The following is a 13,874-nucleotide window of genomic DNA, read 5'->3' as shown; positions in this document are numbered from 1 at the left end:
TTGCCAACATTAAATTACCTGCTTAACCATAAACCAAGCCATGTGAAGCTTGAAGAATTTCACCTTAATGAGGCCACTTATCAAACAGCACCAAGATGTATTAAAAAGTAGCACATAATAGAGAACAAAGTTTTATTTTTAATCATGTGTCAGGGCATTTGAATGTCTCTGACAACATCTAGCCTCTTTGATAATGGTTTAATGATACATTTTTTAATCATGTGTACCAAATTGCAGTGGAATTCATTTTCTCCATACTGATCAGTAAGATATTGCCATACATAATAGGGCAGCACAGTGGCACAGCAGTAGAATTCATGCTTTCTAGTGCTTTCAGAGTCGGAGACACGGGTTCAATCCTGACTAAGGATGCTGTCTGTACGGAGTTTGTATGTTCTACCTGTGATCGCGTGTATTTTCTCCGAGAGATCTGATCGCAATCAAAACTGAATAATTAAATGTAGAAAAAGAGCGAAGAAATAGCATGAATGTAACTTCCATGAATGAAACTTACCAAGCACAAACGCAGTCACATAGTTTGAAATCTCACCGATGCCTCTGAGGAAATTGATCAGGCAGAAGATTTCCCAGCTGGGTGACAATGTGATAAGCAGACTGAATAAAATCTGTACCCCTATAGTTCCAAACAAAACAATCTTCCTCCCAAACCTGGAAAACAGAATGTAAAGGAGTGATTGCTGACACACTGTAACCTTTACTGGTAGTTTATTATAGCACATGGCACACACGTCCCAGCACTGACTGCATCCAGTCTTCAGGCGTACTGGAACCTAGTGGGAGGAACAAAGGGAGGATACTACAGTTATACTAATATGATGGGGCGTGGTTAGTGGTGATGAGGTAACTACATTATAGGTTGCATGCATAACCCATCTACATCCTTTCCCTTACAATTCAAACAAGTTACTACAGTAGCAGGTTTATTATACAGTACCTGCAAAGCTAAGCATATTCTCCGTAGCGAGCCGGAGGTTTTACAATCCGACCCGAGCGAGTGCGCACAGCACCTTCACCCTCCCCGCCCGAAAGAATAGGAGGAGGGACAGGAGCAGAAACAGGAGGGGGAGAGAAGATGGGTGGGGAACCCAGCTTGAAGGGGGAACGGAGAGGCACAGGAGAGCCAGGTGAGAATGAAGGGGTAGAACGAGCTGAAGTTGGAGAGAGAGAAGACCTTGCAGGGGACAACAGAGCCTGGGGAGCAAAACCGGGAGGAGCAGGGGGGGCTATCCGAGGCAAAAGGACCGACCGTGGCGTGCAGGGAGCAGATGGTACGTTAGTGGAGGAAGGCTCGACACGCGATGGAGGGTTATACGGAATCGCAGGAGGTGGTTTGGGCTCGTTAACCGCCAACAGGTGCTGGCGGCTGCGTCGGTATACAGTCCCTTCGAAATCCACGAGGTAGGACCGTGGCGCGCTGTCAAACCCGACGACGGTGGCAAGTCGGGAATAGCCGGTGGGCGTCTGCAAACGGACAACCTGTCCAGGCATCAGTGGAGAAAGAGGGCGGCAGGATTTATCATGCGATCGTCGCTGGATCTCGTGCTTCTGGGCAATACGTTTCTGGACATCAGCAGGCTGCAGGACTTTAGGCATCAGGGACTGCTGGGCAATAGGCATCGGAGGGTGGACAACTCGGGACATGAGTCGCTGGGCAGGGGATCCCATGGTACTGTCTCTGGAAATGTTGCGAAGGTTCAGGAGACCCTGATAGAAATCCCCGTTCGAGAGGCGGGTCTGTTCAAGCAGGTGCTTAGCGCTGCGGACCGCCCGTTCAGCCAGACCATTGCTTTGCGGGTACTCCGGGCTGCTAGTGAAATGATTAAAGTTCCACTTTGTTGCAAATGCTCGAAACTCGGCGCTGGTGAACTGGCGACCGTTGTCTGTCTGCAGCCGAACAGGGGAACCAAACGTGGCAAAGTGGCGGCGAAGCTTGCTGATCACCATCTCGGAGGTGATGGCAGGGAGGAGGTCCACCTCGAACCAATTCGAGTAAGAGTCTACTAGCACAAGGTATTGCCTCCCACGCCAGTCGAAGATATCGGCCGCCAGAGAAGACCAGGGCATGTCAGGGGCAGGCTGCTGCAAAAGTGGCTGTCTTTGCTGATGCGGGGCAAGCGAGTGACAGTCCGGACAGGAATCCACCCTGGCCTGGATGTATTTAGCCATGGCCGGCCAGTAGTACTGTTCCTGGGCATGTGAGATGGTGGCATCTGCCCCGGGATGACCCATGTGGGCGGCATCAAAATACAAGCCACGCAGCGATTCCGCAGAAATTGCAGGTCTTCCCAAGGGCTGGGCACTGTGATTCTGAGGAGTGCACGTAGTTGCAGTTAGGACACTTTTTAGATCTTGGGTCCCGGGGTGTACGAACGGGCCGCGGTGGAGGGCGAAAGTTGTCCTTCATCCGTCGTTGTCCAGCAACACCAGTTAAATTTATGGCTCGGTTGTCAGACCCCCTCTGTCCATGAGGAGGGGTGACCACTTCGGCAATGCGGCACGCATGCATTGCCTGAGTCAGGGTTAGGTCAGGCCGTTGCAGCAGGTCGGCACGCAGCTTCTGATCGATCATACCGGTAACGAGAATGTCTCTGGTGAGCTGGTCGCGCATGGTTTCGAATCGGCACCGCTGGGCAAGGTGCCGCAGGTCGGCGATGAAGCATTCAACAGGTTCATCCGGCTGTTGCTTGCGTGAGAAGAACCTGGCCCGCTCCAGTATACGGTTGGAGGGCAGGTCACATATCTCCGCGAATTTGCGCAAAAGACATACCGGGTCGTCGGCCGATTCAGCTGGCTCGACCGGTTGGTCGTTGTCATCCAGGACCGCTGGTTCGTAGACAAAGGCTTGAGCTCTCTTCATTGCGTCGGGACCGGCCAGGTTGAGCAAGAGTGATGCTTTGACCGCGGCTGGGTCGTTCCGGTGCGCAATATTGACGTAGTGAGTGTAGTCCATCACAAAAGTCGACCATCGTTCCGCAATGTCAGCGTCGAAGACAAGGGGAGATGGCTTTCGGCATGAGGATGCCATGTCAAGGGAAACCCAAAACTGGGCACTAACGGGGACAAAATAAATGAAAACCGGTAAACGGGAAACGCGAGTTTTAAACTTCTGACGCCATGTAAAGGAGTGATTGCTGACACACTGTAACCTTTACTGGTAGTTTATTATAGCACATGGCACACACGTCCCAGCACTGACTGCATCCAGCCTTCAGGCGTACTGGGACCTAGTGGGAGGAACAAAGGGAGGATACTAGTTATACTAATATGATGGGGCGTGGTTAGTGGTGATGAGGTAACTACATTATAGGTTGCATGCATAACCCATCTACACAGAATAAAGCTTTCAATTATATACAGCACTGCACGCTTACTGACCAAAGTATCCACGTAAACATATGCATGTATTTGAACACATTTAGCTTAGTTTAGTTATGAGACACAGCATGGAAACAGGCCTCGTTTGATAAGGTCCCACATAGGAGATTAGTGGGCAAAATGAGGGCACATGGTATTGGGGGTGGAGTGCGGACATAGATAGAGAAGTGGTTGGCAGACAGGAAACAAAGAGTAGGGATTAACTGGTCCATTTCAGAATGACAGGAAGTGACTAGTGGGGTACAGCAAGGCTCGGTGCTGGGACCGCAACTATTTACAATATACATCAATGATTTTGATGAAGGGATTCAAAGTAATATTAGCAAATTTGCAGATGATACAAAGCTGGGTGGCAGTGTGAACCGTGAGGAGGATGCTATGAGAATGCAGGGTGACTTGGACATGTTGGGGGAGTGGGCAGATGCATGGCAGATGAAGTTTAAAGCGGATAAATGTGAGGTTGTCCACTGGTAGCAAAAACAGGAAGGCAGATTACTATCTAAATGGTGTCAAGTTGGGAAAAGGAAGTACAACAGGATCTGGGGGTCCTTGTTCATCAGTCTATGAAAGTAAGCATGCAGGTACAGCAGGCAGTGAAGAAAGCGAATGGCATGTTGGCCTTTATAACATGAGGAATCGAATATAGGAGCAAAGAGGTCCTTCTGCAGTTGTACAGAGCCCTAGTGAGACCAAACCTGGAGTATTGTGCGCAGTTTTAGTTTAAATCTTTTTATTTGAATTTTGAATTTAACAGCAATTTGCATACATACAATGATAACAGACAGTGATAATCAGAACATAATTGTACAACAGTATGTAAACGACCCTCAAAACCCTTAGCCTTACCCTTACCCACCCTCGCCACCCGGGGACAAACAACACTCACATACGTACACATCCACACAAATACGTTTAAAAAAATTAATAAAATAAAATAAAAATAAGAGATAAATAAATAAATAAATAAATAGAAATGAAAAATTAAAGAAAATTTAAAAAAATTTGTGGGGAGGGAGGGGTTGAGGGGATAGCAGCTGCAATAAAACAGAGCTGTGATAGAGGGCACTCAGTCCTCTTCCGAGTCCGGAAACAAGTTAAGAGAGTTAACAAGTTCCAGGAAAGGGTTCCATGTATCTAGGAATGTCTTGGTAGAGCCTTTGAGAGAGAACCTAAGTTTTTCAAGCTTTAAGTTGTAGAGCACCTCCTTGATCCAGCGGGCGTGTGTCGGGGGACAGGCAAGTCTCCAGTTAAGCAAAATCAGTCTCCGGGCTAACAGGGTTGTAAAAGCCAGGACCCGCTTCAATGCAACAGAGAGGTTGGTGTTGGGGGGAATACCAAAAATAGCTCACAGTGGGTTTGGAGGAATAGTCTGGCCATAGGCTCTGCTTAGCACGTCGAAAGCACTCCTCCAAAAGGTTGCTATCTTAGGGCAAGACCAAAACATATGACTATGGTTGGCAGGGGATTGATTGCATCTGTTGCAGGTGTTTTTAACAGCAGGGTATATTCTAGATAATCTTGCGTTTGTGTAGTGGACTTTGTGAAGGACTTTGCATTGGATTAGGCCATGACAGGCACATATGGAGGAAGAATGGATCAAATCCAAGGCAGAGTCCCATTGCTGGTCTGTTAGTTTCGTATATTCAGCTCGCCCTCCCACGCAGCTTTTAATGAGGTATAAGGTTTCAATATAACCGACCCTAACAAGTTGTACAAAAAAGAGATGCATTTCTTCCGGTTGGGATCTAGAGCTAGGATGGAATCGGTCAGGGTTTCAGGGGGACGATTTGGGAAATGGGGGAATATCTTCTTCACAAAATTCCTAATCTGGAAAAAACGAAAATGGTGGGAGTTTGGGAGGCTATAGTTGTACGAAAGCTCCGCAAAAGACGAAAAAATGCCATCCTTGTATAGGTTTTTGATACTACTGATGCCATTACTATGCCAGGTTTTGAATGCGGAGTCTGTACTTGAAGGTTTAAAGATGTGATTTTTAAGCAGTGGGGTCAAGATGGAAGGGCCTTGTAAACCGAAGTTTTTCCTAAATTGACTCCATATCTTGAGCGAGAGGGACGCAATTGGGCCTGCACCCACAGATGTTATAGAAAGGGGGAGTTGAGAGCATACGACAGACCTCAACGGGAGATGTGAACTCGCCTTTTCCATGTGTACCCAGGTCGGCAGGTGGTCGCAATCATCATTCATCCAGTACAGGATTTTTTGCAAGTTAGCAGCCCAGTAGTATCGCCTAAAGTCAGGAAGTGCCAAACCGCCGTCACTCTTAGGAGACTGTAGTAGCGTCTTTCGAATTCTGGCCGGTTTGCTACCCCATAAAAATTTAGATATTCTCCTTTCTAATTTATCAAAAAAAGATTTAGTGATAAATATAGGAACATGCTGGAAAAGGTACAGGAATTTGGGTAGGACGGCCATCTTGACCAGATTTATCCGGGCCGCGAGGGATAACGGTAAGACTGACCAGCGGCCAAAGTCTCTTTCAGCTTTCTCAACCAGAGGCAGGAAGTTTGTGCGGAACATATTAAATATAGGTATTGTGATAAAAACGCCGAGGTAGCGAAATCCGTCCTCCGCCCATTTGAATGCGGTTAAAGAGCGAGGGAGCTGCTTAGCCGATGAGTTAATCGGTAATAGTTCACTTTTTTGGTAGTTAAGTTTATAATCAGAGTACACCCCAAACCGTTCTAAAATATTCATAATCACAGGGAGAGAGCTGACTGGATTCGAGATGTACAGGAGCAGGTCATCCGCATACAATGAGACTTTATGAATTGTGTCAAACCGTGTGATACCTTTAAAGCCCTTCTCTGAGCGTAACCAAACTGCCAAGGGTTCTATCGCGACAGCAAACAGAAGTGGTGATAACGGGCAACCCTGCCTGGTATCTCTCCGAAGGGGGAAGTGGGGCGACAGTGTGTCGTTTGTTTGTACTGAGGCCACCGGGGACGAGTATAATAGACTGACCCAATAAATGAAACTATTGCCGAGGCCAAACCTGTCCATCGCCTCGTATAGGTACTTCCACTCGACCCTGTCGAAAGCTTTTTCGGCGTCGAGGGAGACCATTATCTCCGGGGTCTCACTACTTGGTGAATGGATGATGTTAAGGAGACGCCTAGTATTGTGGGAGGACTGTCGGCCTGGCATAAACCCTGTTTGATCTAATGAGATAATAAAGGGCATCACTTGTTGAAGACGGAGCGCAAGAACTTTAGAGAGGATTTTGAGGTCCACATTCAGGAGTGAAATTGGTCTATAGCTACTACAAAGCAGAGGATCTTTCTCCTTTTTAAGAATTAGGGAGATAGTAGCCAACGACAAGGTGGACGGTAGGCGACGATGTAAAAAAGCCTCATTGTACATATCTCTCAGGACTGGTGCGAGGAGAGCCGAGAAAGCTTTGTAATATTCTACAGTGAAGCTGTCAAGGCCGGGCAACTTTCCGCTTTGCAGCGATGTGATGGCTGCTTGGACCTCAGTGACAGTTATGGGACCACCCAAGACTCTCGTGGCTTCATCGTCAATTCGGGGAAACGTCATACTACGGAACATGTCATCTGCAGTGGGAGGACAATCGGAAGCGTATAGCTCAGCGTAAAATTTAGCAAATGCTTCATTAATTCTAAGAGGATCGGTATGAATCTCCCCTAAGCTGGATCTAATGGCTGGAATTAGCCGTGAAGTCGCCTCGGTTCTGGCCTGATGGGCCAAAAGCTTCCCAGCTTTATCCCCAGATTCAAAAAAGTGTTGCCTAGATTTAAGCAGTCGTAACTTGGCTTTATTGGTAGACATGAGGTCAAAGTCTATTTGTAACCTAAGGCGTTCTTTATAAAAATTAGGGTCTGGGTCAGATGCGTATTTATCATCAATGTCCTTTATTTTTCGTAACAGGTCTGCCATTTGGGACGTTTCGGCTCTTTTCAGGTTGGAGACAAAAGAGATAAGTTGGCCCCTAATATAAGCTTTTGAAGCTTCCCAGAGTATACCTCTTGCTATGTCCGGCGAGTCATTCAGCTCAAAATATAAAATGATTTGAGAGTGCAGGAATTGCTTGTAGTGAGCCTCTGCTAGTAATGAGGAGTTGAACCTCCACTGTTTAAAGGGGTTAGTTCGTTTACGAAAGTGAAGATCGAGGGAAGTCGCAGCGTGATCTGATATCACGATACTATGATACTCGCTGGATTTAATTTTGGAGAGCAGTCTGTTATCTAAGAGGAAGAAGTCTATACGGGTATAGGTACGGTGCACGTGGGAAAAAAATGAAAATAATTTAGTCGTGGGAAATGTATGTCTCCATGGGTCAGTGAGCCCAAGTTGTTTGGTAAAAGCATGCAAAGTCCTACCTGATTTAGTTAAAGTGGAGGCTTTGTTCGAAGATCTGTCCAGTATAGAGTCTTGGACCAGATTAAAATCTACACCCACAATGATGTGGTAATTTTCAATGTTTGGGAGAGATGTAAAACATTTGGTTACAAATGAGCTGTCATCCCAGTTGGGACCGTAAATACTGGCCAATATGACAGGTGTGTCTTGCAGTTTGCCAGAGACCATGACAAAGCGGCCAGCAGGGTCTTCCACCGTTTTCTGTGGTTCGAACATAACGTTTTTACGAATCAGGATAGCAGTACCCCTAGCCCTATAATTAAATTTTGAATGAAATAAGTGGCTAATCCAGCCTCTCTTAAGCCGTGTTACCTCTCGTTGCGAAGGTGTGTCTCTTGAATAAAAAATATATCGCCCTTAAGGTATTGCAAGTGGGCCAAGATCTTATCAGTCTTAGTAGGACCCCCCACTCCCCTCACGTTCCACGAGACAAATCTAAGAGTGTCGTTTGTGTTGGCCATATTTAGCTATATCCAAACGAGTGGGCAGAGCGCTGTAATACTGCAGATTTAAATGGAAGAGCGCATCGAAGCCAGCTGCTGAGAGTGGGTGTGTGGGTGGTAAAAGGGGGAAAGAAAAAAAAAAGAAAAAAATACATACACACGTATACACACAACAAACGGTCGTGACACATATCACTTAACCATCTTTCAAACCTGAGTCCCCGGACCTGAGGTCCCCAATGTCCCAACCGAACCTTGAGTGCCCATTGCACCAAGGTACGTTGTCCTCGCATCCGCATGGAGTAGTCCGATCTTAACTCCCAATATTTCCACATCCCAAAGCAGCAAAGTCGCTCAATATCAGTAAAGTAACATAAAATGAAATGGCTATGATAATGATAACAATGATAATAATAATTTGAGAAATAGACAATAGAAAATAGAAATAGAAATAGAAATAAAGTGAAGTAAACCTAAATGAATAGATACAAAGTTAAAATAATAGCCTTGGTAGTTGTACTACCAATGACATTGCTAACACTAATGGTAATAATAGTAGTGATGATAGTAATAATACAACAAGACAAATTAACAAAATTAACAAAATAGTGATACTAAATAAGTAAGCCAACGTATAAGTAAAACAGGAATAGCTTCCTTTGGTACAACATAGTATAACTTAAAGTTGGTAAGGTATAAAGAAAGAGTTAGCATTAGAGAGATTAACAAGTGGCAAACTGGATTCTTGGATTAAGGCGCAGGGCAGAAGAACATCAATTAAGTTTTGTTAAACAAAAACGTTGTAAGAGCTAATTGGTGTAACGCAGCCTTGACTATAATGAGTTCTTATCAGCCCCAGACTATGAAGACTAGTGTAAACAAAGCATTCAAATGCTGTCCAGCTGCTAAAAGCAAGAAGGCAGAGATCAAATCACGAACCACAATGTGGGTCCCTTGAGCCCTATTTTATAGCATGTACAGGGGAAGAGCCTTTCAAGTATGATTACACATAAACATTAAAAGGAAAAGTTGGTAAAACATAGTCATGAACGTGGTGATTTCTTACCGGCCTCATACGTTTCAAGACAGGGGTCTGGTATAACAGCAAGGCCGAGCGCTAGCAGTGGCTAATTGCTAAGGGCAGTCAAGCTAAAGTTAGCCCATAATGTAACCCATAATGTAACCGTAGATTAACTGGATCCCTGTGCCATTCGGATGTAAACGTACCGAGCAGAGTCAGTCATCTGTGGGTCCCGGTCTGCTTCGACGGTAAGATGAAATGAAATCCTGAGCGTCCTCGGGAGATGTTAAAACAGGAAGGCAGATTACTATCTAAATGGTGTCAAGTTGGGAAAAGGAAGTACAACAGGATCTGGGGGTCCTTGTACATCAGTCTATGAAAGTAAGCATGCAGGTACAGCAGGCAGTGAAGAAAGCGAATGGCATGTTGGCCTTTATAACATGAGGAATCGAATATAGGAGCAAAGAGGACCTTCTGCAGTTGTACAGAGTCCTAGTGAGACCAAACCTGGAGTATTGTGCGCAGTTTTGGTCCCCTAATTTGAGGAAGGACATTCTTGCTATTGAGGGAGTGCAGCGTAGGTTTACAAGGTTAATTCCCGGGATGGCGGGATTGTCATATGCTGAGAGAATGGAGCAACTGGGCTTGTACACTGGAGTTTAGGAGGATGAGAGGGTATCTCATTGAAACATATATGATTGTTAAGGGTTTGGACACGCTAGAGGCAGGAAACATGTTCCCGATGTTGGGGGAGTTCAGAAACGGGCCACAGTTTAAGAATAAGGATAAGCCATTTAGAACGGAGACGAGGAAACACTTTTTCTCACAAGGAGTGGTGGAATTCTCTGCCTCAGATAGCGCAGTCAGGGGATATGGGGAGAAGGCAGGAACAGGGTACTGATTGAGGATGATCAACCATGATCACATTGAATGCCGGTGCTGGCCTACTCCTGCACCTATTGTCTATTATCTTTCGGTCCACCGAGTTCATGCTGTCCAGCAATCGCCATACATTAGTTTTATCCTACACACTCGGGACCATTTGCAGAAGACAATTAACTTACAAACCTGCACGTCTTTGGTAGGAAACTGGAGCAATCGGTGAAAACAACGCAGGCACGGGGAGAACGTACAAACTCCATGTAGACAGCACCCATGGTCGGGATCGAACCTGGGTGTCCGGCACTGAAACGCAGCAACTCTAGCACTGCACCTCTGTGCCACCCCTAAGATTTGTTAAGGTAAGTATATTATAAACAGGTGTACAGTAGAGATTATGTTGACTGGTTGCATCATGGCCTGTTTTAGCAACTTGAATGCCCAGGAGCAAAGAAGACTGCAAATGTTGTGAACACTGCCCTGTCCATCACAGGTTCTGAACTCCCCCATCTTCAAAGGGATTTTACCGGATCAGAAATTCTCATTTCACCCCTGCCATCACGAAGAAGGTACAGGAGCCTGAAACTGCAACTTCCAGGTTCAGGAGCAGCTTCTTTCCTACTGCCATCAGGCTATTAAATGCCACAATCTCAAATAAGCTCTGAACTTCAGTGACTATTATTGTTATTATTGCACTATTTTGGTTTGTTTGTTTTTTATGTGTATGACTAAGTGGGACCCGTTGGGTCCCAGCATCACACGGTAGGGCTGGTCCCCCAACGCAATATTCCACCTCTCCACTAATTCCAATATTGGTGGCCAGTGGGGGGGCTTTCTGGAGCGCTAGTATGGGTGTTGTGCGCTGAAGAGACTGGTTTCCAGAGGGCTAGTATGGACATTGTGGGCCGAATGGATTCTTGGGCTGGCGGCTCAGTCACTCAAGCCTGTTGTGCTGGCAGCCCACTCACTCACGGCTGGTGGGCTGGCAGTTGACTCACGGCTATCCCTTGAAATTCCATTTCAAGCAGGGTGGCAGGCCACCAAATTCAAGTGCAGTTTCCTACCACTTCAAGCAGGGTGCAAGGCCACGAATGACAGTGAGTCGTGACCTCTCCATCCCCCATCTTGCAGAGACTGAGCCACGCCCACATTTCCGGATTTTATAGTCCCTCCTCTCCCACCAGAAGGGGCGTGGCCTTCATTGCGTGATTGACAGGAGAGAGAATCTCAACATTTAAAAAAAACTAATAACTCTTTTATTTTTCATCAATGGGAAAAATCCTCGGCACCTGATGAGTGGAGGGGGACTCTGAGTATGATGGCCAAAAACACAGCCCTACATGGTAGCGTTTTCTCTTTAATCAATATAAAGCGCAAACAGGAAGTGGTCAATATTAAATTTTAATTATATATAGAAGGCAAGGCAGCTTTAATTAGGCAAGGCAGCTTTAATTAGGCAAGGCAGCTCTCGCACCTTCAAACCAAAGGCATCACAGCTTCAGCACTTTCAAACCAAAGGCAAATCGGCTTCAGCACTTTTGAAACCAAAGGCAACGCAGCTTCAGCACTTTCAAACCAAAGGCAACACAGCTTCAGCACTTTCCAACCAAAGACCACACAGCTTCAGTACTTTCAAACCAAAGTTGGTGGTGGGGGGGGGGTTGGTGTGTGTGTGGGGGGGGGGGTGTGTGTGGGTGGGGGGGGGGGTGGGTGGGGGGTGGGGGGGGGGGGGTTGGTGGGGGGGGGGGGGGGGGGGGGGGGTGGGGGGGGGGGGTGGGGGGGGTTGGTGGTGGAGGGGAGCCGGGCTGCCAAATGAAGAGAGAGAGAGATAAGCGGCTTCTAACTCTGTAAATCCACAGCTGGAATGAAAAGCGCAAGGCTTCACGAGCTGCGCCAACAGTGATGATAAGGTTCCGAGCGTGAGAAGTCGCCTTTAATCCCCAGCGGCGGAGGGGGGGGGGGCCTGGGCCTGGAGGCAGGTGGGCCTGGATAGGTCGGCATGTGACGTCAAGCAGCTCGTGAGTCCGGTTTAGATTTTAAAATGAGTGAGGAGTGAGGGGGGGGAAGGATTTTATAAAAAATGTCTACTTAAACACGACAACATTTAATGAGGAGTGGAACTGAGAATGTAAAAGTTAAATCTCTACCGAAATGGAAAAAATGCCGAAATTTGAGCATGTCGTTTTGGCCGACCAAGGAATCAACGGCCAAAAACAAAATATCTGAAAATGGAATCTGACATACACCCACCCACACACACACACACACACACACACACACACAGTTTTAATATATATATAGATATATGTGTGTATATGTGTGTATGCATATAAATACTCACACTGAACTTTTTTTCTCTCGTTATTATATTATTTACAGTGTACACCCAGCTGCTCCTCGACCTACGATAGGGTTACGTTCCGATAAACCCATCGTAAATCAAAAATATTGAAGTCAAAACACATTTAATACAATTTGATCACATGACCAGAAGTGAGCGGTGGCTCGCTGTCGTTGCTCAGCGTTTGCATCGTTGTAAAGTCGAAATATCGTAAGTCAAAGGCCCGGGGAGCCGTTGGTGCGAGGAGGAGTTACCTGGAGCTGTGAGTATAAAAACAGCGCGGGGCTTGCTTCTACAGAGGCCCGGGGAGCCGTTGGTGTGAGGAGGAGTTAGCTGGAATTGTGAGTATAAAAACAGCGCGGGGCTTGCTTCTACAGAGGCCCGGGGATCCGTTGGTGCGAGGAGGAGTTATCTGGAGCTGTGAGTATAAAAACAGCGCGGGGCTTGCTTCTACAGAGGCCCGGGGAGCCGTTGGTGCGAGCAGGAGTTACCTGGAGCTGTGAGTATAAAAACAGCGCGGGGCTTGCTTCTACAGAGGCCCGGGGAGCCGTTGGTGCGAGGAGGAGTTACCTGGAGCTGTGAGAGTACCCAAATCTGCAACGTTCCATCTCACTTCCAGAGAAGGAGTCTGGTGGAAGCCTCTGATTGGTGGAAGAGGACCAGAGGAAACAGCTGATCGGGTGCAACCCCGGGTTTACATATCTGCTTTCAGGTTAAGGATTCTGGGAGTTAAGGATTCTGGGAGTTAAGGCCCAGGAGCCGTTACTGAGGGAGGAGCGACGTTTGTGTGGTGAGTTCAAAAACCCATCGCGGGGCTTGTTTCAACAGAGGCCCAGGAGCCGTTGGTGAGGGAGGAGCGACGTCCGTGCAGTGAGTGTAAAACCCATCGCGGGGCTTGTTTCAACAGAGGCCCAGGAGCCGTTACAGGGGGAGGAGCCAAAATCTGCAACGTTCCATTCGCATATCACACTTCAAATTAAGGGGGCTGGTGGAAGCCTCTGATTGGTCGAACGGACCAGAGGAAGCAGCAGATTGGCTTGTATCCCGGGTAAGGCTTTATTGTATTCGGATAAGGGGGAGAATGAGGGCCAGGGCAGTTTACTGTTCTGGATGTCAGATGTGGGAGGTCATGGAGTCTGAGTGCCCTCCAGACGTCCACATCTGCGCCAGGTGCGTCGAGATGGGGCTCCAAAGGGACCGTGTTAGGAACCTGGAGCAGTAACTCGATGACCTCTGTCTGCTCAGGGAGAGCGAGGAGGTCATAGAAAGGAGTTACAGGGAGGTGGTCACTCCAAGACTACGGGAGACAGAAAACTGGGTCACAGTTAGGAAGGGCAACGGGCAGAGGCAGGGACTGGTGAGTACCCCGGTGGCTGTACACCTTGAAAATAAG

At 47.1% G+C, this 13,874-nt stretch overlaps 1 protein-coding gene across 1 annotated transcript in view; it reads right to left on the bottom strand.

Annotated features, from left to right (window-relative positions):
• The window catches only part of LOC116978255 (solute carrier family 22 member 4-like), a gene marked incomplete at its 3' end in the record, with an annotated part of 165,746 nt that overhangs the window by 10,319 nt on the left and 141,553 nt on the right, over window positions 1-13,874 (bottom strand). Inside the window, 1 exon segment of the mRNA XM_033029256.1 lies at window positions 515-669. Within this exon segment, the coding sequence (XP_032885147.1) occupies window positions 515-669 (155 nt within the window).

Source organism: Amblyraja radiata, chromosome 11 (assembly GCF_010909765.2).
Source record: "Amblyraja radiata isolate CabotCenter1 chromosome 11, sAmbRad1.1.pri, whole genome shotgun sequence".
NCBI classification, from domain to species: domain Eukaryota; kingdom Metazoa; phylum Chordata; class Chondrichthyes; order Rajiformes; family Rajidae; genus Amblyraja; species Amblyraja radiata.
The sequence above is the reverse complement of the archived record's forward strand: the minus strand, read 5'-3'. Positions and strand labels throughout refer to the sequence as shown.